Below are 26,057 nucleotides of genomic sequence, written 5' to 3' on the forward strand. Positions count from 1 at the left end.
GCTGTAAGCTTTGCAACATTAGTAAACTATAGTGGCAGAGATATTCACTCTCCACAGACACACCTCCACTGTAGTTACAATTTATGAATTTACTGGTTGTCTTGGAATTCTCTGTGGCCTTCAACTCACAGAGGCTTACCTGCCCCTTACGCCCAAGTGCTAGGATTGAAGATATGTGCTGAAACAGTTTAGAGAAGGCATTTAATAGATAACTGACACTGTGGGGATGTAGCAACATACAGAGAAGATGTGTTTAATCTTATCATTTTAAGTGCACGTGGATGGCCCCTGCTCCAATGACTTGGCCTGTCTACCACAGTCAAGCAGCATGTGTGAGCACCCTGGAGACACAATTAGAATGAGGAACCCCTACTCCAAATGCAAGAGCAAGTGAGGATTCAAAGATAACACCAAGAATATTTTCTAGATAAATCAAAGTGTCCTTTCAGTTGTTTTAGGAAAATTTAGCAGGACCAAGATATAAAAATTATGGAGAAATTAGGATCAGTTATATACATTATTTTCCTAATCACTTCTTGTAGAATTTTCTACTAGTTTTAGGTTATGCTCAACTCTTCGTCAACAACATAGTTATCTTTCATCAGAGAACAAGCCCAGGGTGGTGGTGCACACCTATAATCCTAGCACTCAGGGAGGCAGAGACAGGCAGATCTCGGTGAGCTCAAGGCCAACGTGGTCTACAAAGTGAGTCCAGGACAGCCAGGGCTACACAGAGAAACCTTGTCTGGGGGTGGGGGAATGACAGAGAGACAACAAAAGGGAAATTGATTGAAAAGGAATGGTGTCACAACAGCTTGCTTGACCACTCTATCTGGCTTTCAATTCAGAGTTGGAGGCAACTTTTCTTCTGAGCCCTTAATGGTTTTTAGTGCCTATAAACTTATGTGGCTTATTTTCTATGTCAATATCCTCTTGGTCTGTTCAAATTGTCAACTTCCAAACTCCCTGTTTAGATACTACATTGTTAGTCTTTGTTTCTTCCATGGCATCTTTCTAGCACCTTCACAAGGTTGGCACTCACTACTTGGTTGATAAAAAAGGAATGGAAAGCAAATAAAAAAGAAAGCTAGAAGCCAGGCATGGTGAAACACACCTTTAATCCCAGCACTTGGGAGGCAGAGGCAGGTGGATCACTCACTTAGTGAGTTCGAGGCCAGCCTGGTCTACAAAGTGAATCCAGGACAGCCCACGCTACACAGAGAAACCCTGTCTTGAAAAAACCAAGCCAAACCAAACCAGAAAGTTAGAAATATAGCACATATGAGACACATAGGATAGGGTCACACTTAGCCTGCAAACTTCTAACTTACCTAAAAGGCTGACAGAAGTATAAACACTGGACTTGACTCTGAAGTCTATTACCTGTCAGACAGCATGGTTTCCCTCTAGCTCTGCTATTCCTTCTACTGAAGACTCCTATTTTCCACATACCTCTGTTCTCCAAGGCTGAGGGAAAGCTCGAGCCTAGATTAGGGATCAGATCTTTCAGGAATGCAGAAAACAGGAAAAGGGTCTGGTGACATTATTTTGAAGACAGGAGAAGTGCCATGTCTGTCCATACCTGACCCATCAAATGACAGTTTTGTCAAAAAGCCGTTTTCCAGGCCACACCCTCATCTGAAGTGCATTGTTTCACGTGCACTGTCTATGCTTCTGATTGGCTGGCCTCACCTTCCCCTCCCCCACCACTATGAGTGGCCTACTGCTCTTCAGAGACTGGCTCAATTTCAGGTCCTTTTGTCTGGACAAGTGAGGCAGTTGGAGAGACTGAAACAACCCCATAGTTTACACAACTTTTTGCTTGACCATGTGGAGGCTGACTGAAACTAGTCCACAGTTGATAGGTGACTAGCATCAAAAGATAAATCTCTTAAGCAAGCATTCAATTTTAGTCAATATAGTAGTTTCATCATACCCTTGGTTCTGTTACGCAAACTTTGTTACCACTGATCAGCTTTGGTCTAAAATTATGAATGGAAAATTACAGATATACTCTTTATTTTGAAATTACAGTGCTCGGTAGCACAGTGAAATCTGACACTGTCCAGGACATGAAATATGTTTTGTCCAGTGTATTGCCACAATTGTCCCATCTTATTACTGTTGTCATTAATTTGTTATTATATGACATCTAAAAACATTGTCACAGATGTACAGAAACAGTATGCTTAGCATTTGGCACTATGATTTCAGGGAGTCACTGGGGTTGGTGGGTCTCAAAGAGTGGAGCACTACCGTAGTGGTCACAGTTTGTACCAGGGCTATGAATTTACTACTTGTGAGGTAAAATTTTGACAAATTATACATGCCTACTTTGATTGGTTTAAGTGTGTACTTCTAGAAAATTTTCTCAAAGATTACTTAAAATCCACTAGAGGCCCTATAGGGAATTAAGTTTTCATAATCCAGTGGGACATTAGTCAAGTATGTTTTAAAGGGGCTAGACACAAGCTAGAGTTATCACAGAGGCGGGAACTTCAACTGAGAAACTGCCTCTATTATACTGGGCTGTAAGCAAGCCTGTGAGACATTTTCTCAATTAGTGATTGATGTGGATGGGCTCAGCCTATTGTGGTGGGGCTACCCTTGAACAGGTGGTCCTGAGTTCTATAGGAAAGCAGGCTGAGCAAGCTAGTAGCAGCACTGTGGCCTCTGCATCAGATCCTACCCTGTTTGAGTCTTGACTTCCTTCAATGATGGACTGGGATGTGGAATGTAGAAGTGGAAGTCAGATAAATCCAATGGTGTTTTTGTCATAATGTTTCATAGCAGCCATAGAGACCCTAACTAAGATGGGGCACATATTTAAAACTTCAAAAAAGAAAAAAAAAAACCTAACTGAAAATGTATGTGAATATTCTAGTAATTAAATTGACTGTTTCAAAATATAAAAACTCACATTTTAAGGGGGGGGTTAATTATGGTTATGGTATAGAAGCCAGACTCAGAGCGAATCTGATCAACAGTCCCTTCGGTCAGTGGATCAGAGCTTCTGTTCTCATTTTGCTACATAAAGAAGCTTCAGTACTGACTTTGCTTTAAATGGTCTGTGCTTTGAGGCCAATCTTTGTTAACATGTAAGCTTTCTCTACCATTTTAACAATTTAAAAAACTGCTTCCTATAGAAAAGCAAATAATATTGCTGTACCTCCCACCAGAATTTCCTTGAGATGGATGCTGAACCACAGAAAAATTTAATGGTATATTAAAAAAGTTTGAGTCTAAAAAAGGACTCTTGCATCTACCTCCAATGAAACAGCATTTTCTGAACATTCTGACATTTATTTGGTATATAGCACAAGCCAGACACTGTGCTAAAATACGACTTCAGTGAATCTTTATAACGCCATGAATCAGTGCTATCAACTTTAACCCTCAAACGCCAATATTTGCAAGTCAATGTGGCAGAGCTGAGTTGGAATTTAAGTACTGAGAAAACTTACTATGAAGCTGTCAATAAGGACTTGATAGAAAAGCTTAACAGAGAACTCAACTACACTGACTTGTGCCACTGTGGAAGTTACTCTTGTGGAATTCAGTGTCTACAAAGATGGATGGCCAGTAAATAACCTCTTGTAAGTCTTTGAGAACAGTTGTAAAATGAATCACTATAGGTTTTTGGTTTTTGTTGTTGTTGAGACTGGGTTTGTCTGTGTAGCTCTGGCTGTCCTGGAACTCACCCTGGAGACCAGGCTGGCCTCGAACTCATAGAGGTCCACCTGGCTCTGTCTTCTGAGTGCTGGGATTAAAGGTGTGCACAATCACTGCCCAGCTTAAAACACTATAGTTTTGTATTTTGAGGCAGTGTTTCATGTAGCTGAGATGAGTCCTGAATTGCAGACCTTCTTGCTTTCACCCATCCCCACATGTTTGAGTCTCAGGTATATAGCACTGTAGGCCAGCCCCTCTCCAGACACAATCTTGCTGTCCTGTTCATGCTGCTCTAGGATTCAAGATTCTCCTGCCCCAGCCTCCCTGGCGTTGTGACTACTGGGATGCATCATTCACTTCTGGCTTCAACAAAATTTTGTGAACCAAATGGGTACTGTTTATTCATATGGCTGAAAATTAGGCGCAGGAGATCCTACACAAGAATTACTACTTATTTCAGGCTTGTTTCAAACGTACATGGCACCCAAGCATGATCCAATCCTCCCAATGCTGTGATTACAGCTGTGTGGCACCGTGTCTGGCTGACCTATACATTTTAGTAATTTTTTTTCCAGTATGTGCCACATTTCATGTTTTTCCTAAGTGTTTACTCTTGGAAACGCATGTACTTATGGCAAGTAGATAAATATGCCTTCTGAAAAGCAGGGATAATATGACTGTTCAGAAGTTCTTCACTTTTGCCCACACCAAATTCTCTAGCCTTTCCTCCTCAAACAAAGATTATGATAAGCGACAAATGCTTTATCTGAATACAAGTATGTGTCCTAAGGGTGTGGAGTGCCTGGAGAAGCTAGAAGGCTATGAATAATTCCCTGGGGTCTGTGAGAAGAAATGTGAATGCTGGGAACTGAACCCCGGTACTCGGCAAGAATGACAAGTGCCCGTAACTGCTGACCTATTCCTCTATGCCTGTTACATAGTATAACTGTAAAGGTCTTTTGTGGATTCAGTCTTAGAGTGTGTGTTTAGCATGCACAAGTCCTGGATTCAACCTACCAAAATGGTCTCTCATTTCTTCAAATATTGAAATAACTTGCTTTGATGACTTCCCTGGCTATAGGGCTAATGCTGTGTTAACATCATCTCTAGCTGGAAGTGGTAGCGCATTTCTGTTATCTCCAGACGTCAGAGACTGAGGCAAGAGAGGAGTGTCTGAGGCTAGCCTGGGCGATATAACAAGTTACTGTCTTAGGACAACATTGTCTCAATTTGTCATTACAATACTACTTAAGAATCTCTGGCTGTGAAAAAATTTTATTAAAGTTAAAAAAATCCAAATATATCAAGTTAGAATGCTTTAAAATAGTTTAAAGCCATTTTGCTAGTCATTTATCTGTTTCTCATTTGTACATTACTTCCTTCCACTTGTAGGTGCTTGACCCATCGACACTAATGAAGCAATTTTTTTTTTTTTGTGCCCTCTGACCATGTTTCTATTTGCTCTTACATTCTGGTTAACTAAAAGATGAAGCTGGGGGTATGTACGACCAAGAAGGATTTATTATGGACAAAAATGGTAGAAAACAATGTTAGTGCCATCAACAGGTCAGTCTCCTGAGTCATATGTAAAGAGACTGTTACTAAGTTTGCTTTATTTTTCTGTGAAGTCAAGTGCTAGCTATTAATTACAGTTAGATTCTTTTCCATTCTTTTCAAATGTTATCAGAACAGCATCACCTTATCAATAATCAAATAAACTATGTTCTAATGTTTCTGTCCACATCTGGGTTGTTCAGGTGATCAGGAACTCTCTTACTTGACTCCTTTAGCTTTGAGTTCTTGATTATATCTATAGAGAAAACATAGAGATGAATTATTACCGATATCAAAAGGTAATAAGAAAGTGGGAAGCACTTCTTTCCCATAATTAAGTGGCTACATATCTCTAAACATAATCTTTCAAGGAGCTTACGGAAACAGGCAAAAGGAAAAGTCGGACATCCAAAGGATTTATTTACTTCTGCTATGTTTCAGATCTTAACTGCCAAAGTTTTGGCCACCTATATGACAAAAGTTTCCTATAAAAAAAAATTTTTTTTTAAAAGGCTTTTCTCTGTGTAACAGCTCTGGCTGTCCTGGACTCACTATGTAGACCAGGCTGGCCTCAAATTCAGAGATAGATCCATCTGCCTCTGCCTCCCAAGTGCTGGGATTAAAGGCGTGCGCCACCACACCTGGCCAAAATGTAATTTTTAATGAACAGCGTGTGCACACATAAACATATAAGCAATTTCAGTGTGTAGGGTCCATCCAAGGGTTCACACATACTAGGCAAGCATTGAACCTCAGCCACATTCACTGACCTATTTTCATTCTTTATCTTAAAAAAATTATTTGTAGCCGGGCGTGGTGGCACATGCCTTTAATCCCGGCACTCAAGAGGCAGAGGCAGGCGCGGATCACTGTGAGTTCGAGTTCAAGGCCAGCCTGGTCTACAGAGCGAGTCCAGGACAGCCAAGGCTACATAGAGAAACCCTGTCTCAAAAGACCAAAGGAAAAAAGAAATTGTGTGTGCATATGAAAGTGTGTAGGTTTCTGCAAAGACCAGAAAACTATTCTAAATTTCCTTGGGCTTGCAGTTACAGGTGGTTATGAGCCAGAGGATGTGGGTGCTGGGAGACCAAATTTCAGTCCTCAGCAAGAGCTATTGGCACTGCTAACAGCTGTGTCACCCCTCCAGCTCTCTACAGTCAACCTTGAATGACCCATGACTAATGCTAATATTTATGTAAAATTGGCAAAATGTGATCAACTACAGTTTTTCACTTTATACTTACAAAGCATCTAGGAGCAAAATCAAGTGGGAATGGGTCCTGCTTGATTACTAGAAGTAAAACATACTTTCTTCCACCAATAGACTGATGGGTACAAACATTAAGGACTACTTAAGCTGAGTACCGCTTCCTCACTTTTCACTAACCCAGAGAAGACTCAACTTTAGAGCCAGAGTCTTTGTTCTATATAACCCTTTAGACTTCGTTAATCTTTTTCAGTTTATAATAGAATAGAAAATCATACTTCCTAGATTTCTTGAAAACTATTGACTTTAAATATTTGATATTACAATTATTTTTTGTCTCACAAATATTAACTTTTTTGTATATGTGTAGTATATGCATGTGTGCTTGTGTGTATATGTGTGTGTGAGAGACAGACATCAATGACGTGTGTTCCTCAATTGGTTTCTACCTGTTTTTGAGGCTGGATCTCTCACTGAACCTGAAGCTCACCAATCTGGGAAGTCTGACAGCCCAGTAAGCTACAGGAATCCTTTTGTTTCTTCCTCAACACTAGGATTACAGGTGTGCACCACCACAATTGGCTTCCCCCGCCTTCCTTAAAAAAAAATCATACCACTCTTAACTACTGAACCACCTTGCCAGGCCCCAATGTTAACTGAGTAAACAGTTTAAAAACTCTTCCAGTGCCAGGCGAGGTGGCACACGCCTGTAATCCCAGCACTTGGGAGGCAGAGGCAGGTGAATCTCTGAGTTCAAGGCCAGCCTGGTCTACAAAGAGAGCCCAGGATAGGCAAGGCTTTGTGTAACAGAGAAATCCTGTCTTGAAAAACAAAGAAAAAAAAAATGCCCCTAAACATTCCAGTGTTCATGGAACACTTTGCAATGAAACCAGTGGCCTCACTCTCAATGCCATTTCCAGGACTATACCCTATATATAAATTTAAAGCCCATTTATTACATATAGCTGAAAGCAAGTGAAAAAAGGATGATGCTGAAAATTACTTAGTATCATAAATTTTCTATGTTGTGGTGGTGGGGTGTTGTAAAAATGACTATTTAATGTTAACTCATATGGTTTTTAATGCAGCGGTTATTATTTAACACACTATTACAGAAATAAGAGACACAGAGAAGTCTGAGAGAGGTGGCACACCCTTAATCCCAGCACTCAGGGAGGAGGAGGCTTGCAGATCTCTGTAAATTCGAGTCCAGCCTGGTCTACAAAGCGAGTCCAGGACAGCCAAGGCTACACAGGGAAACCCTGTCTCAAAAAACTAAAAACCCAAAACAAAAAACCCCTCTTGGTAGTGGGCTTACCTCCAAATACGAAACAGCTGAGAGGCTCCTGCTGACCCCACAAAGAAATTAACAGCAAACAAACTCCAATTTTTTGGTATAATTACAAGTGAGTACCTTGACCAAATAAACCCTGTTAAAACAAAACATTTTTTAAAGGCACAGATTCTTCTGTATTATGCATTACATAAAAAAATCTCATTAATTTTCAGTATTATATAAAATTCTCAGATCTTATATTAAAGGTAGACTTTGCTTGGAACCAGTGCTTATTAATTATGCTATCTTCCCACTTATAAATGTATGCTCATGACAAAAACCTGAAAAGCAAGATCTCAAGTAGATACTTACTCCCAGTAACCTTCCTGCCCACGCTATCCATAACACAGTAGTTCCCTAGAGGTGGATAATGTGAGTAAATATGTATGCATTAAGCCAAAGACAGTTTTGTGGTATGTGGTTAATTTCAGTTGTGAGCCTAGTCTTTAAAGGCTGAGCCATCTCTTCAAGCATGTGGTTATTTTATAGCAACCTCCTTCAGGATAACTATCTTGGAAGGAAGTTTGTTCAGATTCAGGATGTTCATTTTGTTGTTATTGGGAGGGAAACATCGTGGGGGGCTGATTTGATCAAAACATATCATATACATGTATGAAATTCTCAATAAAAATAAATAAATAAATAAGGTTCAAGATTATTTGAAGAGAAGCTAGTTAAAACTCAAGAAGTAAATTCAAAAGTGTCAGGTGTTCGGTTGGCATCTCTGGTTGTCCTCCCCCACAGGGTCTGTTAAATCCCACAGCCCTCCCCACCCCCCCACCCCCCAGGAAGGCAGCCTCTGCACATTCTTAGCATTCCTGGTAATGCCCTATCCCCCTCCCCTGCAGCCACCCAGCAGGTGACATACACATCATTACTTCACTTATAATTCTTAATTACCCCCCAGCCTCCCCCCACCTGCCATGGGGGTGGGGGTGGACTTCATCTGTCCTCATCCAGAGGCTGCTGAACTCACCCAGGAGCTTCAGTTCCCGAGTAAACCTGTCTTTTTATACTTTTAATCTGTCTTCCATTGGCTTATTTCATCGTCCGCAATAACTCTCATCAGGAAGTTCCCAAAACTGACCAGAGGCACTTAGTCCCTCTCTTCAAGCTTATATAAATAGTAAAGAACGCAGAGAGAGACTCTCAGACAAGACAAACTGCCTGAAAGGCATTCAGACTAACTGAGCTTCTTAGAAGAAACACTTTCTAACCTGGCAAGCCGCCTGCAGGTTGTGCAGTGCGTCTGTGCGGTGAGTTCCATGTTTCCTGAGCCATCACCCATGCTGGGGTAGGTTTTCAGTGATGTAGCTACTTGAGTCATTTCTAGTCCTGTAAATAACCCTTCACTCCTACTTCTATAAGTAACTCCAAGAAACGGACTGGTTCACAAGCTGAACTTTGGTGGTAGTAGAGATTTTCTCATGTCTTAGACATAGAGTTATACACAGTGGAATATGGGTGCATTTACTTTACCTGTAGCCATCAGAACAGTGGATTGAGCTGTGCTGAGTTTCTCTGCAGGTCTGGCCATGTCAGCTAATCCAGCACACACTAATCCCTGCAAATATACATTAAGACATAAGGGCAGAGCACCAGTAGTGAGGCATAACCATTTTAAATTAAAAATTAAACATAAAATATTGAGTTTCCACAAGAGCAATAATCATAATAATGTCCATAACATTTAGAAAATTCAGAGCAAGACAAAAAAAGGCCACAACAAATTCAGGTATGCTTTCTCCTTTTATGTTTTCTGGCAATATTCTTTGTTTATTAAAGAAGTATGAGAAAAGTTTACTTACAATTTTACTAGATAATTTTTCCTTATTTTTAGAAATGTACTTATTTTGTGAGCATGTATGTGCCACAGTGCACATGCAGAGAGGCCACAGGACAAGCTGTCGAAGTCAGGTCTCTCCTGGCGGTGCTGGTGCACTCCCTACCTAGCATATATAGGCCCTGGGATCAGCTATGTCTGTCTAAAGATCTTCAGTAGGTTAAAGGTCCATTATGATATTCTAGCCAGAGGAGAAGAAAGAGAAAAAGGGAGACAAACCCTATGGACGGTAAGGACTCTGCCCAGCACGAGCCCTGCAACTGTGCCCTGTGCTTCCTTCTACAAGCACACCCTTCCTTTTTAACATTATTCTCTATGTCGAATGGGCTGCCTTTGAACTGACCCGACAGCCTGTCTCTAGAGTGCTAGAATTAAAGGTGTGTCCTACCATACCCATGCTAAATGCCTTTTCTTTTTTCTTTTTTTAAAATTTATTTACCTTTATTTTATGTGCATTGGTGTCTTGCCTACATATCTGTTTATGTGAGAATGTCAGATCTTGGAGTTACAGACAGTAGTGAGCTGCCATGTAGGTGCTGGGATTTGAACTTTCAGTCCTCTGAAAGAACTGTCAGAGCAGTAGGTGCACTTAACCACTGAGCCATCATTCCAGGCCTAAATGCCTTTTCTTACACCCGATTCCCATCAATTTTTTTGAGGGGGAGTCAAGAGGTAGCAGCACAAAAGCTTCCCCTGTCTTCCAAACGGCCAGTCCTTGAATAAACCTTATTTCTTTTGCACCAACTCTCAGCTCCACAGTACTGGCTTTCAAGCAGCAAGCAGCCAGACCTACATCCAACAACACAATGGATATTATTCAGCTACAAAACAAGTAAATTCTGACATGCAGGAACTTGAAGGACATAAACATGGGACTGGAGAGCTGTTTCCGCAGTGAGGAGGGCCTGTTGCTCCTGCAGAGGGCTAGAGTTAGGTTCCCAGCGCCCAGGTTGGGCAGCGAATCTGACGCCTTCTTTTGCCCTCAGGTACCAGCAACATGTGTTGGAGGATGGTCTGATGTATTTTGATGCTAATTAATAAAAAGCCAATCACCTGGGCAGGGCAAAGGAGATAGTGTGGCTAAGGTTCTCAGGCTTAGAGAGACAGGAATCCTGGGAAGAAGAGAGAGACGCAAGGAGGAGAAGGGAGGAGAAGGCCATTATGGGTTAGATGCACATGGCCGGCATGGATGGGGATTTGGCCCAGATGAAGAACATTAGCAAGTACTTGGGATTATGGATGGGAAGTAGCTTGATAGATGCTATTAGAAGCAGATGGCATGGGATTGGGGCAGGTATGGGATAACTACCCCATTATGGGAGGCAGTTTACAGGATTAATGTCTGCCCTGCCCCAGGTTAACTAAGGTGTCTGTGTTTTGATTGAATGCTAGCTGGGCATACTGGTAATATAGATAATTAAAAACAACAAACACGTGCAGATAAATCCACACAGACAAAAATAAAAAAATATTTTAAAAACACTGTATGATTCCATTTCTATGAGGTACCTAGAACAGTCAAATTCAGAGCTAGCTAATGTGTATTACGGTATTTTAAGAGAAAGAAGCAGTATGTAGGCAGTGCGTAATGGTCCTAACGTCTCCAAGATGCAAAGGGTTCACACACTGTCTGTATGATAATGCACTGAACATTTCTGGGATGTATATTTAAAATACAAAAACAAAATTGGTTAAGACAGTAATTTTATATGTATTTTGTAGTTTACAGACCAGCAGTTTTCAAACTTAGAAGACACTAGAATCACCTGGAGAAGTTAGTAAGACACAGCATATTGGGCTGTATCCCTGGAGTTTTTGATATTGAGTAGATACATGATGGGACCTGAAGGTCTGCATTTGTAAAAAGTTCCAAACAGATCCTTTTCAACATAAATTCACTAATTTGCTACAAATAGCCACAAATAGAATGAGAAAAAAAAACCCCAATATTATACACACACACACACACACACACACACACACACACACACACACACACACACACATATATCTCATGTAGTACTAACCTTGGAGAGAGAAGTCACTGGCTTTATCATTTACACCAAATGCTTTTATGTGATACATATATTAGGCATAGTGATATACACTTTAGGCTGGCCTCAAATTCTATACATAGCCAGAGAATAGACTTAAACCCTTCCTATCTCCCTATCTTTGCCATTCAAGTACTGGGATAATAGGGTGTACCACCATGCATGGCTCTGTATGTTTTGTTAAGAATTTTCAGAACTCAGGAGACAGTAGCAGGTCAGCCTGGTCTACAAAGCAAGTTCCAGGAAAACAAAGAAAAAAGAAAGAAAGAAAGAAACAAACAAACAAACATGCATCCAAATGTTCTTTCTGATAAACTAATAAGAGTTCAGATAAATGCAGGCAATATATCCTTCATAAAATTTATTTCAAATTTATGTAACTACTGTTAAAACTTAAGACTTACCCATTTCATTATTGGAGCCCAGAAAAAAACCGTTCTGGGGCCTGAAAAATATAAGAAAAGAAAAATCAGAATAATCCAGATATTATATGCATTCTTTTATCAGTTAACACCAAATTTGACTCTGCTTTCTATACACTTTGTATTAACATTTAGAGGGGCACAAAAACATTGTAGTATCAATCTTCTGTGTGTCTTTCTAACATTATGGCCAACTATTCCTATTTATCAATTAAAAATAAGCTAAGGTAAGGTAGGAGTTGAGGCAGGCTCATCTCTGGGGGCTGGATGGTGCTTCAGAGCTAGCTCCAGGACAGCCACAACTACACAGACAAACCCTGTCTGAAAACACCAACAAGACAAAAAGTCAGGCTGAGGCTGGAGGGATGGCCCAGCAGTTAAGAGCACATACCGCTTTTGTAGAGGACCTGAGTTCAGTTGTGAGCACCAACATCAAGTGGCTCAAAAACACCCGTAACTCCAGCTCCAGAGGATCTGAGATCCTCTTTTGACCTATGCAAGCACTACACTCTTGTATGAATACCAAACACGAACATAAACAAATATACATAAATAAAAATAAATCTTAAAAAACAAACAAAAACAAAAACCATGTTAAAGGGAACACTGGAGATGGTTCTGGAAATCTTTCCCAGTGCTTTACTTTCAACAGAAACTTAATTTTAGTTTAGTCACAGACAATCTTTAGAGGACATAGCAAATTATAAAATTTTAGTAACATAAGCTGTAGCAGACATTTTGGTTTCTTTAAGAACTCAGTTATGCTATGTAAACAGGTTTTTGTTTTAATCCCAAGTGTGGGATATTGGGCTGCTGTAGTTTGGTCATAGCTGATAGTTGCCTCACTGGGGGCATGGTCTTTGCCAGATGGAGTTAATGGAATTCTGAGGACTCTGGGAAAGTATAAATATCAGAGCGCAGAGAGAGGAAGGTGCTTCCAGGAGACAGACAAAGGAGAAAGAAGGCTGCTTGTTCATCCTGCTAGATATCCTGACGACTGAGACTGGTGTTTTCCCAAAGAACCAGATGACCCTAATCAGCTGGAACTAACTCTAAAGAGGTCTATGCCCCTTTCCTTCCTACTCTTCTTTCTCTCCTACCTAGGGTTGAGGGAGGGGGTAGAGGCTTAAGGAACCCCAAATAAAATAGTTTAAAAATTCAGCCCTTACAATAAGCTTTAGTAATGTTCATTCATTTATTAATAACTATAGCTATAGGGCTGGAGAGATGGCTCAGCGGTTAAAAGCCCTGGCTGCTCTTCCAGAGGTCCTGAACTCAATTCCTGGCAACCACATGGTGGCTCACAACCATATATACTGTGATCTGATGCCCTCTTCTGGCCTGCAGGTGTACATGCAGATAGAGCGCGTGCGTGCGTACACACACATATAAAATAAAACTGAAAAAAATTGTAGTTATAACTCATCATATGTACTTATTAAGAGCTCGTGCAATGATTCTGTGTAGTCTATTTTACTTAATATAGTTCAATATAAACATGTATTCAACATGTTTTGTTTGTTTTTTGGCTTTTTTGAGATAGGGTTTCTTAGTGTAGCCCTGGCTGTCCTGGAACTCACTGCTATAGACCAGGCTGGCGGTGAACTCACAAATATCATCTGCCACTATCTCGAGAGTGCTAGGATTAAAGGCTTGTGCCACTACCACCTGGCTCTAACATCTGTTTTTTAAGACATAGTCTCAAAGTTTCCTTAGTAGCAAGGTCCTTTTAAAATGTCAAATAAATATCTGAAGTATTTGAAATGAATTCTTACCTCAGTGAGGTGATTCATCCCTATAATCTCACCACTTGAAAGGCTAAGGTAGGAGTATTGCTGTGAGTTCATCACATTCTTGCTAAATTGTACCTCAGGCTGGCCTAAAACTAGTGTTGAGATTCTACAGAGGCATGTCCCACCATTCCTGGAATATTTATTTCATTATGTAAACATTATGCAATTTAATATAAAAACAGTGATTTGCAAGCAAGTCAAGAAAATTGAGAGAGAGAGAGAGAAAAAAAAAAAACCCACCTTCCCAGTACTCAGTAATATTTTTTACCAAACATTCTGACAATCCAATCTAAGGATATATGAATTTGGTACTTACATGCTGAGTAATGAAGATAAGAAAAAAATATTCAAAATCTCTTCCTGTAATTAAACCATCGTATTTCTGTGAGAGCTTTGTACTTTGTATGTACAGTAAAATAATACAATTTATAATACAATATTATATCCGAGTGAGGTGTCTCAGACAGTATTTGCTGGCACTGTGTATTATGACTGCATGCCCAGCACAAGGTGTGCATTTTGTGTTCAGAGCTGGGGCTGCAGTGAAGTTTTACACTATAATAAGAAAAAGTGCTACCTGAGACATCTTAGATTCCTTATGTCCTTGATCTGATTTCATTTATGAGTGTTTTGCTCACACGTATATCTGTGTATCACTTGTGTGCCTGGTGGCTGAGGATGTCAGAAGAGGATGTTGGATTCCATGGTATTGGTTTGTGAGCTACTGTGCGCGTGCTCGGAATCTAAACTCCTCAGGAAGAGCAGCCAGTGCTCTTAACAGCTAAGCCATCTCTCCAACCACACTGTATGATTTTGAGTTATTTCAGTTGTTATGTGTTCAGAAACTTGTACTATTGACAAAGTTTCTACTACCCCCAAGCTCAGTCACTTAACCAGATAAGAGTGTTGTGACCCACAGCTCAAGAAGCTGGGCTCAGTGGTGCACACCTGTAATCTCCGCACTCTGGGAAGCAGAGGGAGGCGGGTCTCTGTGAGTTTGAGGCCAGCCTGGTCTACAAAGCGAATCCAGGCCAGCTTACGGCTACACTGAGAAACCCTGTCTCAAGAAAAAAAAAAAAAAAAAAAAAAGCAAAGCAAGCCAGGCTATCCATGCCTTTTCTCTCATGTTAAGTGGCAGCAATCCTGCACAGTTCCTCTACAGTTTGACATGGTCCCTGAAACTTCTTATGCCACAGACTAATTCTCACTATTCTTCCAGCCAAATCAATTAATTCAATGTGAGTTTAATATAGGAGATTAAACTCCTCCCAGGCTGTCCTCAAACATGCAGCAATCCTCTCACCTCAGCCTTTTATTTGAGACAGGGTCTCACTGTGTAGTCCTGCCTGAACTCACGAAGTTCTACCTGCCGTATCAATTGTATGCTGGGATTACAGGTCTGTAGTACATGCTTAGTCTCCCACAGTTCACGTTTTTGGGGATCGTGGTGGTTTTGAAGACAGAGTTTCTCTGTGTTGTCACGCCTGCCCTAGACTCACTCTGTAGACCAGGCTGGCCTCGAACTCAGCGACCCACCTGCCTCTGCCTCCCGAGTGCTGGAATTAAAGGCGTGCGCCACCAGGCCCAGTGCCACAGTACGCTTTAAACAGTAGTTGCTTATCTACTCACCTATCAAGATTAAGATCCCATAGGCTAGACAGTTCATACGTGTATAACAGTACTGAAGGAAAGGTAGGCAGCATAACGGAATAGTTTACACTAGTGTTTATTACTATAATGTACAAAGAAGAATGTATATGCATAAAATAGATATGTATGTACACATACACACATTGTAAACTACACTTGGCTCTCCCTGTCTGTGCCTTCCATCACTGGCAGGCTCATCCAGCTGTGGACTGGCAATACTTGGAAGCTGCGTGCAGTGGAGCACTTCTTACAATCTCAGGACTCAGAGGCTTCAAGCCGATCACAAATTCAAGCCTAATTGGTTTAATCTTTCAAGAATTTGTCTTTTGCATCTACACTGAACATACAGATTTTTTTCTTGAAGTTGCCCCCCAAAAGATAAAGTATATAGCAACAAGTACCCAACCTTAATGCCTTTTTTTTGTTTTGTTTTGTTTTTTGTTTTTTTGGTTTTTCGAGACAGGGTTTCTCTGTGTAGCCTTGGCTGTCCTAGACTCACTTTGTAGACCAGGCTGGCCTCGAACTCACAGCGATCCACCTGCCTTTGCCTCCTGAGTGCTGGGATTAAAGGCGTGCGCCACCAATGCCCAGCTCCTTAATGTCTGACTAAGTAATCCAGAGAGGACTGAGCATATACAGGGTCCTGGGACCCACCCAGCGTGATATCGAAGAGTGACTATTTCAAAAATCATAACCTGTTTTTGTGAGTCTGGTGTTTAGATATTGGTAAGTCTGGTTTAACTTTTTTTGTGTATGGTGCCGAGATTCAAACATGTGGTGGTTTATACTGCAATCTAAGTTTTATGATATATCTTTAAAAGATCACAGCATGTATCGTGTCTTTGTGAGTACAATATCATGCTATGCTTTGTTTTCATAGTGTGGTGGTACAGGCCTTTAATCCCAGAGGTAGGTGGACGTCTGTGAGTTTTAGGTCCACAAAGTGAGTTCCAGGATAGCCAAGATCTATGTGCCGAATGTTCAAAACAGAAAGGTGGGGGAGGAGCAAGAAGTAGTACAAGAATTATTTGAAGAAAAGGAGCACACCAATGTAGTGTGTATGGTGAGCACACCAATGTAGTGTGTGTGTGGTGACCACACCAATGTAGTGTGTGTGGTGAGCACATCAATGTAGTGTGTGTGGTGAGCACACCAATGTAGTGTGTGTGGTGAGCACACCAATGTAGTGTGTGTGGTGAAAGCCTGTACTCCTAGCCCTGTCCAGCATTCACTAGCATTTGGGAAGGACCCTAGTGGAATTTTAAGATAAATTTTACTAAGGAAAACATGATTTAAGAGAAAATTATTTTTGAGACATGGCTTTGTATAAAGCTTAGATTCTAAACTCAGGATCCTCATGCCTTGACTACAGGGATTAGAGGCATGTCTGATAGGAAGCAAGCAAACAATTGCCATAAGTAGGTGGTCTTGGAGCTATTGGCTGCTGCTGTTGCTGCTAGTGCCATCTAGTGGAGAAAGACATGAGGACACTGTTAAACATCTGAAGGCACAAGGCGGCTGCCCCAGCAAAGAACCACTCAGTAGTGACACTTCATGGCTCCACACTAACATACTCCACTAAGCCTCCCCTTAACTTTCAGCCCTCAACATCGTGTCCTAGGTTTTGGGTCATCAAGTAAACCTTCTTTAACATCTCCAGTTTAACTAAATGTTCGAACAACCAAGCAGCTCAACTGTGGCCAGGATAGAAGCTTATCAATGATATTCAAGTTTTAGGTTTGATCCAGAGTAGCCCTTGTATTGCTTTATTCTAAAGGCCAGAATTACTGTTTCCTCATCTCTAGAACGTAAGCTTCCTTCATGACTTTACTAGACTTTTACTGCAAAGCTACTCACCTCTTACACTACGGTGCCAGTCCCAAGCTCAGATACAGATTGCTACATCTGAGTGAGCCAGGGAGGGTCCTATCATGACACCTAGATCATTTTTCTTTGATATACATGGAGCCCTTAGATCATAGGCTGCATTAGTTTAACTGGGTTTTTGTTATTGCTTGAAGCTTGGTTTCATCACTCAAAGAACCCTGCCCTATCATTCTCTGGGTGAACAGGTGTCCATATGTACTTTGAATACTTCTCCCAGCCCCAGCTATTTCAAAACTGTTTATTTTGTTGCTGTCCCAAAATGGTGTCTGAGTAAGGTCCTTAGATTCTGGCTTCTTTGAAAGTTTAAAGGGCTGAACATTTGGGTTAATGAACAGTAAAGCTTTCCAGTAGGCTTACCTAGTAACTAATTTACTCAAATGCTCCAAGCTAGGAAACAGTTTAAAAATATAATTGCATAAATGCCAACAGAAACAAACAAGAACCAAACTAACCAACCAAAACAAAAAACAGAGAACCTTTAACTATGAAATCAAGTGGTCAGGACTTTGAACCAAGAAAGGTATTTCAAGTAGTGAAAACAATTAGACTATTTAATGTCAGAGAGCTTTGCCTGTATGTATGTGTATCTTGTTCATGTCTGGTGCCCATGGTGGTCAGAAGAGAGTGTCAGATTCACCCAAAACTGGAGTTACAGATGGCTATGAGCTACCTCTGGGTACTGGGAACCAAACCTAGTTCCTCTGCAAAAGAGACATCTCTCCAGAGCAAATAAGTGATAATTTTAAATAATGAACATAAACTTTAAATGAGTTTAATAAGTTTTAAGTACTAAACAAAAAAATATCAGTAGCAAAGATGTAAGATATTCTAAATTTCTATTTTTCCAAGATATTTGAAGGCAACGGACAGGCAACAATAGAGTTGTTGGATATTTGCAAATGTAAACAAGTAGCTGCTTTTTTGTTTGTTTGTTTGTTTGTTTTGGGGTAGGGTGGAGATATGGAGATTGTCTCACTCTGTAGCCCAAACTGGCTTGGAACTCCCCAGATTTGAATTCATTGCTTTCCTCTGGTTTTAGCCTTCCAAAGAATAGGATTACAAGTATGAACGATCACTCCCAGCACAAAGTAGATTGCTTTTGTTTTTTATTTTGCTTTTACATTTTAAAAAAGAAAAGGAGGGCTGGGCGTGGTCAACATACCTCTAATCCCAGCATTCAGGAAGCAGAGGCAGGTAGAGTTCTGTAAAATTGAAGCCTTCTGGCCTACAGAGATTTTTAGGCCACCCAGGACTGCATAGTGAGAATCTTTCCTTTGTGGGAGTTGGGGTGGGTCCCAAACAATGTAACTATAACCATAAAAATGTCAAAGAAAACTTAGTTTGCTACCGGGCATGGTGGCACATGGGAGGCAGAGGCAGACAGATTGCTGTGAGTTCAAGGCCAGCCTGGTCTACAAAATGAGTTCAGGACAGTCAAGACTACACAGAGAAGGCCTGTCTCAAAAAACTAAAAAACCCAACCAAACAAACAAAAACTCAGTTTGCCCTTTCACTTTATCTTAACTAATTTGTTTTATCTTCAGAGTATATAGCAAATAAATGTAGATAATGTGTGAATTAAGATATAGTAGCTGTCACTAGATCTAAAGAAGCTTTAGTGAAATAAATAGCTTAGATGTAGACATTACTCAAATGATAACCATGCCATTTCCATTACTGAGACCTTGAAACACACAGGGTTAGGCTATATACCATTATATTCTTATAAGAAAACATAATAAAACAATTGATAATTATCTCTAATACTATTATATCTTAATATCAGGATAAACAGAAGAATAAATTAAAATAGTAGTTGTTACATTTATTATTAATGAAATAATTAAGCATAAATGAATTTTCAAAATCACCTTATGATAATTTCAATTTAGAGTTCAACAAGAAACATGTCATTCTCAGAAAGAAATAAACACTTTTAGACAAGGAATTAATTAACTACATTTTCATCCTTAAGACTGTATTCTTCAAAAGTAGAAAAGTACTCAAATTTGCTAATTTAGAAATATCAGACAGTATTCTATGTATATTTAAAATGATGATCTATTTAAGGACAAGGGAAATATAGCAACAAGTAGCAAAATACTATTTTTCTTTTCTTTTTTATATTATTTATCTATTTACTGTGTTTGTGCGTATAGTTCATGCATGCAGGTGGCATGCACATACAGATCAGAGGACAACTTTTGAGAATCAGTTCCTCCACTTTACTATGCGGGTCCCAGGGATCTAACTCGTTTGCCTGCAGAACCACCTGCCCAGTTCCTTTCTCTTGTTTTCTCTTAGACATGGTCTCACCATATAGTTCAAGGTATCTTGGAACAAACTGTTCAGTTCAGGCTGGCCTTGGACTTAGAGATGATCTTCCTGCCTCAGCCTCACCACGCTTGGCAGGTTCATGTACCCTTTTCCCTTTTTTTCTTTTTATGGGTTTTCTGTGACAGGACCTCACTCTGTAGCTCTGGCTGCCCCAGAACTTACAATGTAGACCTGCCTAGCCTAGAACTCACAGAGATCTGTTTGCCTCTTCATCCTGAGTGCTATGATTACAGGAGTGCACAACCATATCCAGCTAGGTTGGTTGTACTTTTATAAACCAATTTTATTTCCCAATTTCTTTGGCTGAGAGTAATGGCTATCAGGTGAAGTAAATTAAGTCTATCCAGAACATGGCTATATGTATGATTTTTTTCTACTATAAAAAAAGACTTCCTTCTTGGAACAGCACATGCACACATACACTTAGAAACAGCAAACTGGATTCACTGTGTCCAAAGTGAAGAATAAATTTTCTTATTGAATATTGGAAGGTCACAAAGATTATTACCTCTTCTCCTTCCTTCCATACTATTCTCTATCACTGCCTTCCATTTCTCAACTTTTCAGACTGAAATATCTCTTGATCCTCTTACCCGAATCTCCGGAGTGTTAGAGTACAGGCACGACTTTCTGGGCCTGCCTGAAATTTGCTCACTCATGCCTTTCTCTCTCTATGTGCAGCTCTCAGTTGGCAGAGGCAGGAGGATCAGTTTAAGGCCAGCTGTGGCTCAGCTACATAGCAAGGCCAAAGTGGTCTACATAACATTCTGTCTCAAAAAAAAAAAAAATCCAACCATGTGTGTGTGTGTGTGTGTGTGTGTGTGTGCGTGCGTGCGTGTAGGCATGTGTGCATGTAGATAATATATATATATGTATATATAATAGGTAACCATTATCTATACCAGTACTGAATGCCAAAACCATTTTTATTTGTACTAAAATTGGTTTTAACACTAAGAACATGATTATAAATACTGGTATTTCATTTTCTGCACCTCTTGGGATGATCCACTTTATTTTATAGTTCACAATTTTTAGTTTTTATTCTTTGGTTTTTCAAGACAGGGGTTTTCTGTGTTATCTTAGCTGTCCTAGACTTATTTTGTAGACCAGGCTGGCCTCGAACTCACAATGATCCACCTACCTTTGCCTCCCAAGTGCTGGGATTAAAGGCGTGTGCCACCACGCCTCGCTAGCTCACAAAATTTAAAAAAAGGATTCTTTTAAAATTAGTAATGCTTTTGTCCCTGCCATATTCATCTATAGTCTATTATTAAGTGAAACACCTAAGGCTAGTATTGATAAGAACGTTCTGGGGCTGAGTAGATGGCTCAGTGGTTAAGAGAACTTGCTGCTCTTAGAGAGGTTGGGGTTTGGTGCCCAGCACCCACAGGGTAGCTCTCGACCATCCTTAACTCTAGTTCAGAGGAGGGGATCCAGTGACCTTTTCTGACCTATTTGGGCACCAGGCATACACACGGCACACAGACAAAACACACACATAACATTAAATGACGTCTTACAACAAACTAAAAGCTCCTTTTTGGCTCATGATTATAGAGATGTCACGTCTAAGGCCTTTCAGTGATGGTCTTCTTGCTGTGGAGTCCTGAGGTAGGGTGGAGAATCCTCCCACTCAGCAGGAGAGGACAAGGATACATTTAAGTATGTTGTATGGTCTATGTCCCAAAGTCCCTAGGACTCAGCCATAAGAACTTTACCCTAAGGTATTTATCTCATTTTAACTACTTCCCAAAGGTTCCTTCCACCTCTAAACACCACAGTCTGACTGTATTTCTAGTTACTTAATGCCTCCTGATGAGGATTAACAATATATAAAGGGTTGAAGGACATTCAAACCACACCACCAACTAAGCTGCTAAGTAAACATTGTGCAACTTTAATGTTATGACTTGACAAATGCCTCTGGCATAGTTACACAACTGGCTTGTTTGCAGCCATATGCTTCATATACAGTTAACTAGATGGTGGAGTAAATGACATCCCTTACGTGATTTGGGGAACTTGTCTAGGAATTATATTTAGTTTTTGTTGTTGTTGTTGTTGTTGTTTTGTTTTCTATAGAGGCAGAACATTCTGTGTCATAGCACATGATATATATAAGCAAACAGATGACAAAGGCCTCAAAATTCTGGGCCACATATTGTTTGAAGTACAATATATATCTATAAAACATATTCTTTTGTTTGTTTGTTTTTCGAGACAAGGTTTCTCTGAATAGCCTTGGCTGTCTTGGAACTCTGTAGACTAGGCTGGCCTCAGACTCACAGAGATCTACCTGCCTCTGCCTCACAAGTGATGAGATTAAAGGTGTGCGCCACCACCACCTGACTGAATATTCCTGCTGCCCCTCTAGAAATATTTGTCAGCGGAAAAAAAAAATAAACCTAAAAATTTATAACAAGGAATATATACTTTCCAAATGTAAATATTCTAACCCCTGTAACTGTTTAAAAGAAAGGATACTTGTCTATGAGTGTAGTCTAATGCTTAGAAGGTGATTCAACACCAAATACTGAAGTGCAATAGTATTCAAAAAGACAATTCATTCTGAACAATGAGTAGAACAATAATCCGGGTGTTCTTAGATTTTCGCTCACGCTAGCGAGCCAGCACTCATACTTTTCATGCTTGTTCATTTCTGTATTGCTGTGCTTACAACTTTTCAATCACAAACAAGCTTTTAGTGACAGGTATCTTTACTTATTATTCAAGCATTTAATTGTTAGAGGTGTAGCTCAGTTACAGAGTGTTTACCTAGCATGCACAAAGCCCTGGCCTCCATTTCCAGCACCGCATGAATAAGGAGCCCTGGTCCATGCTTGCAACCTCACTGTGGTTGCTCGTAGAGATAGAGGTGGAAATAAGTAGAGTCCTGCAGCTCAAGCCTAGGTGAACTCATCTCCAGGTTTTGAAAAGGTAATATGTCTGATCTAGGTGGTACACACCTTTAATTCCAGCACTAAGGAAACAGAGGCAGGAAAATTTCTTTTGAGTTTGAGCCTAGCCAGAAGAACACAGTAAGACCTAATCTTTTTTGTTTGTCGAAACAGGGGCTTTCTGTGTCACAGCCCTGGCTATCCTGGAACTCAAACTCAGAGATCCACCTGCCTCTGCCTCCTGAGTACTGGCATCAGAGGGGTATCCTACCATACCTGTCCAGACCTATTCTTGAAAACAAAACAGAACAAAAGCAAACAAAAAAAACCCCTCACCTACATAGCAAGCACAAGGCCAACCTGAAATAGAAGGAATCTTGTCTCAAAAACAAATAAACAAAAGCAACAATATCCCCCCAACCCTTTATATTTGTTCTGATTTGAAAAACACTTTGCTACATGCCTTAAAGCCTCTTTTTAAGAAAGACTTATTTATTTATGTATGAGTACTCTATCTGCATGCACACCTGCATGCCAGAAGAGGCATCAGATCTCAGTCCAGATGGCTGTGAGCCACCAGGTAGTTGTTGGGAATTGAACCCAGGACCTCTGGAAGAGCAGATGGTGCTCTAAATCACTGAGCCATCTCTCCAGCCCATACATGTCTTATAGATATTGTGTCATTTAATTTTCACAATCACTCTTGATTTAAAAAGGTTTCCAGCCAGGTGGTGATGGTTCACACTTTTAACCCCAGCACTCAGGAGGCAGAGACAGGCAGCCTCTGAGTTCTACAACAGCATGGTCAAAAGAGCTAGTTCCAGGACAGCCAAGGCTACACTGAGGAACCCTGTCTCAAATAAATAAATAAACAAATAAAAGAAATCTAGGTGTTGGGGAATTAAGGTCATATAGACAAAGTCAAGACTTAATCTACATCTGACAGTCTGTCTGTGTTCCCTCTGTGGCACTTAGAACAGAAACAGCCGAAGACTTCGGTATGAAATGCGGAAGCACTTCATTCTGCAGTTTAAGTACTATAAACAATAACACAAGTGGCTAAATGAGCCACTTGGAAAAGATCAACAAAGACTACCTTTCAATTCCTTGTTAGTTATGAGTACTTTAAAACTGTTCCTGTTCTACACTGTCCTCAGGCCACGCCTCAAACACAAGGCTAGAGGTAAGAACTGCCACAGTGGCCGGGCATGGTGGCTCATGTCTTTAATCCCAGCACTCAGGAGGCAGAGGCTGGTGGATCTCAGTGAGTTCAAGGCCAGCCTGGTCTACAAAGCCAGGGCTGTTACACAGAGAAACTCTGTTTCGAGAAACAAAAAACCAACAACAAAAAGCACACAAACAAATAAATGCCACAGAACTCAGTTGCTTGTGCAACACCCTGATTGTCACACAGGTTGTCCAACTATTATCTCTTGAAAATCTATGCCATAAAACATAAACAAAATAAAAAAGTACAAAAGGCAACTAAACAAACTTCATTAATAAAATTTCATAAAAACACGTTTTATAATGGTTTTCACACTGCAGCAATGCTATTGAGTACTAGAATTATCATCTATGCAGATATATACAACATTCTGTTATCAAAGTGGACATCAGATTTAGCAACCAGCCCAGGCTATAGAGAGCCTCTTCAGCTCTTGGGAGAACTAAACCTTTCTAATGTGAACTGCAGAATACGGTTTGTCTACGGAAAGACAAAATTCACTTTTTCCCCCTAGCAACTCAATCTTTTCCATTGTGAGTAAACTTCCCTATTTATTCCCTATATTCCCTATATATTCAAAAGGCTACATAATACAATCAGGTTTTAGTCTCCACCGAAATAAGTATCATCATCGTCCATTTGTATTAGAAACAATCTAATTTCAGAATTATAAAAAAGAGCTGGAGGGGCAGGGGCCTTTTATCTTTAAGAATTGTTGTTTTCCACTTCCAGTACACTTGTTCAGTACAAGTGACGTCTGCAAAGAACGAAAGGTATACGTTATTTTTTACTTTCACACTGAATACATTTTATAAGAATCGGGACAGAGGTGTAGGATTTTGCCCAAGGTCACACCTTGGGAAGCAGTGGAACGGGTATCCCTATCTGTCCACATAAAAAGGCTCGGCTAGAACCTGGCCAGCGATTGCATAATGATTGCCTTGTACTGGATCTATGGAAGCAAGAATGACATTGACCGAACCGGGAAGGGGAAGCGGGTGTCTGATTTTGGGAAGGGCTCACTCAGCAGGCCTCTGCCCACGGGGGCTGAACATGACCTTTACTCCAAACCCTCTGCGCAGACCAGACACCTTTCCAGCTCTATCCCACGTGCGTTCTAAATTCATGGAGGGAAAAGGGGGAGCAGAATGAGGATTCCATGGTGGCTCAAGACACCTTCGTGGCTGAAGTTAAGGTTCAAGTCTGGAGGCGAGGTCGGGGAGTGAGTAGTGTTTAGGGGGGAGAAGGCAACAAAACTCAACAAGGGCACCGGATGAAGACACTTGGCTTTGGGAAGAGAAGCAAGATGAAACAAGGTGAAAGATTAAGAGATATGATGGATTCTTCAGAGGACGAGACTGGGGCTCTGACATTACTGCAGCAATTGAACTGTCACTGGGCCTGTCTCTAATGTCCCCATGTTTGAGAGAGAGGGACGATCTCGGTGCGAGCCGTTCAGGATTCATTACCTGCCGGGTGGTTGTATAGCGGCCTCAATTTCTCCGGCAACAACAACTCCACTTTATCCATGAATCGGTGGTAGGAGGCCCGGAGGCCTCGGGCGCCGGCAGCTGCCATCGCGGCGGCCTAGGGATCCGACAGCAGCTGGGTGGAAGCGCCGCTGTGTCCTCGTTCCTGGCTGACAACGAAGGGCGGCTCGTCACTTTCTCTTCACAGCGCTAGGCTTCCGTCTCTGCCCTAGAGCGCCCTTCCCCCGGGACTGCCAGTGTGAGATGAAGCACCTAGAGGCCACGACGGGCGAAGGCTGATGGGGCGGAGTATCAGCGAAAGCCCGCCCCAGCCCGCCTCCTGCGAGCAGGCGGGGGAGACAGAGGAGGAGTCATGGCAACAGGTGCTCAAGAGGTCGTCGTGTCCCTGCGACTGGCGCCTGGCGGGCAAGGCGCTTGCGCAAGATAAACAGCCTGCTCTAATTGGTCGGCCTCACTGAGCGGAAAGGGCGGGGCCAAGCTCTCACCTTCTTCCGGCCCTAGGGGACATATTAGGGGAAACTGAAGTCGCATTTTTGTGCCGCCCCTCACTGACTAGGAAGGCTGTAGTTAAAATTGGCTTTCTGGGCTTTTCCTCGCCCCGGCTAGAGATGCCGCCGCATACCTGTCTGGCCTCCTTTTATCTACTTATTTTAAATGAGACAGTGTCTTGCTATGTCACCCAGG

At 41.1% G+C, this 26,057-nt stretch overlaps 2 protein-coding genes across 3 annotated transcripts in view; both read right to left on the bottom strand.

Moving 5' to 3' along the window:
• ADCY10 (adenylate cyclase 10) overlaps window positions 1–5,032 on the bottom strand; it is an 84,726-nt gene extending 79,694 nt beyond the window's left edge. For both annotated transcript variants that reach the window (XM_084790018.1, XM_084790017.1), the window contains exon 1: window positions 1,453–5,032. The gene's annotated coding sequence lies outside the window, so the exon portion shown is untranslated. The remainder of the gene's footprint in view (window positions 1–1,452) is intronic.
• Window positions 5,033–5,171: 139 nt separating this feature from the next.
• On the bottom strand, window positions 5,172–25,754 carry MPC2 (mitochondrial pyruvate carrier 2). Its single transcript, XM_084790323.1, has 5 exons — window positions 25,353–25,754; window positions 12,071–12,111; window positions 9,249–9,333; window positions 7,752–7,863; window positions 5,172–5,482 (listed from the first exon to the last, which is right to left on the bottom strand). The coding sequence occupies exons 1-5, from the start codon at window positions 25,459–25,461 to the stop codon at window positions 5,446–5,448; spliced, it is 384 nt and encodes a 127-aa protein (XP_084646449.1). The 5' UTR covers window positions 25,462–25,754; the 3' UTR covers window positions 5,172–5,445.
• Window positions 25,755–26,057: the final 303 nt, after the last annotated feature.

The sequence above is a fragment of the Acomys minous genome, assembly GCF_964271855.1.
Source record: "Acomys minous genome assembly, chromosome: 1".
Classification (NCBI taxonomy): Eukaryota; Metazoa; Chordata; class Mammalia; order Rodentia; family Muridae; genus Acomys; species Acomys minous.

What these genes read in the sequence shown, in the direction of transcription:
- MPC2 (XM_084790323.1), bottom strand. Translation starts at nt 25,461, where the DNA reads ATGGCAGCTGCCGGCGCCCGAGGCCTCCGGGCCTCCTACCACCGATTC. An exon ending in CACTGTTCTGATGGCTACAG is followed by an intron (nt 7,864 to 9,248) that starts GTAAAGTAAATG and finishes TTGTTTTAACAG; the next exon opens with GGTTTATTTGGTCAAGGTAC. An exon ending in CAGCTGTTTCGTATTTGGAG is followed by an intron (nt 5,483 to 7,751) that starts GTAAGCCCACTA and finishes TTTTCTCTATAG; the next exon opens with ATATAATCAAGAACTCAAAG.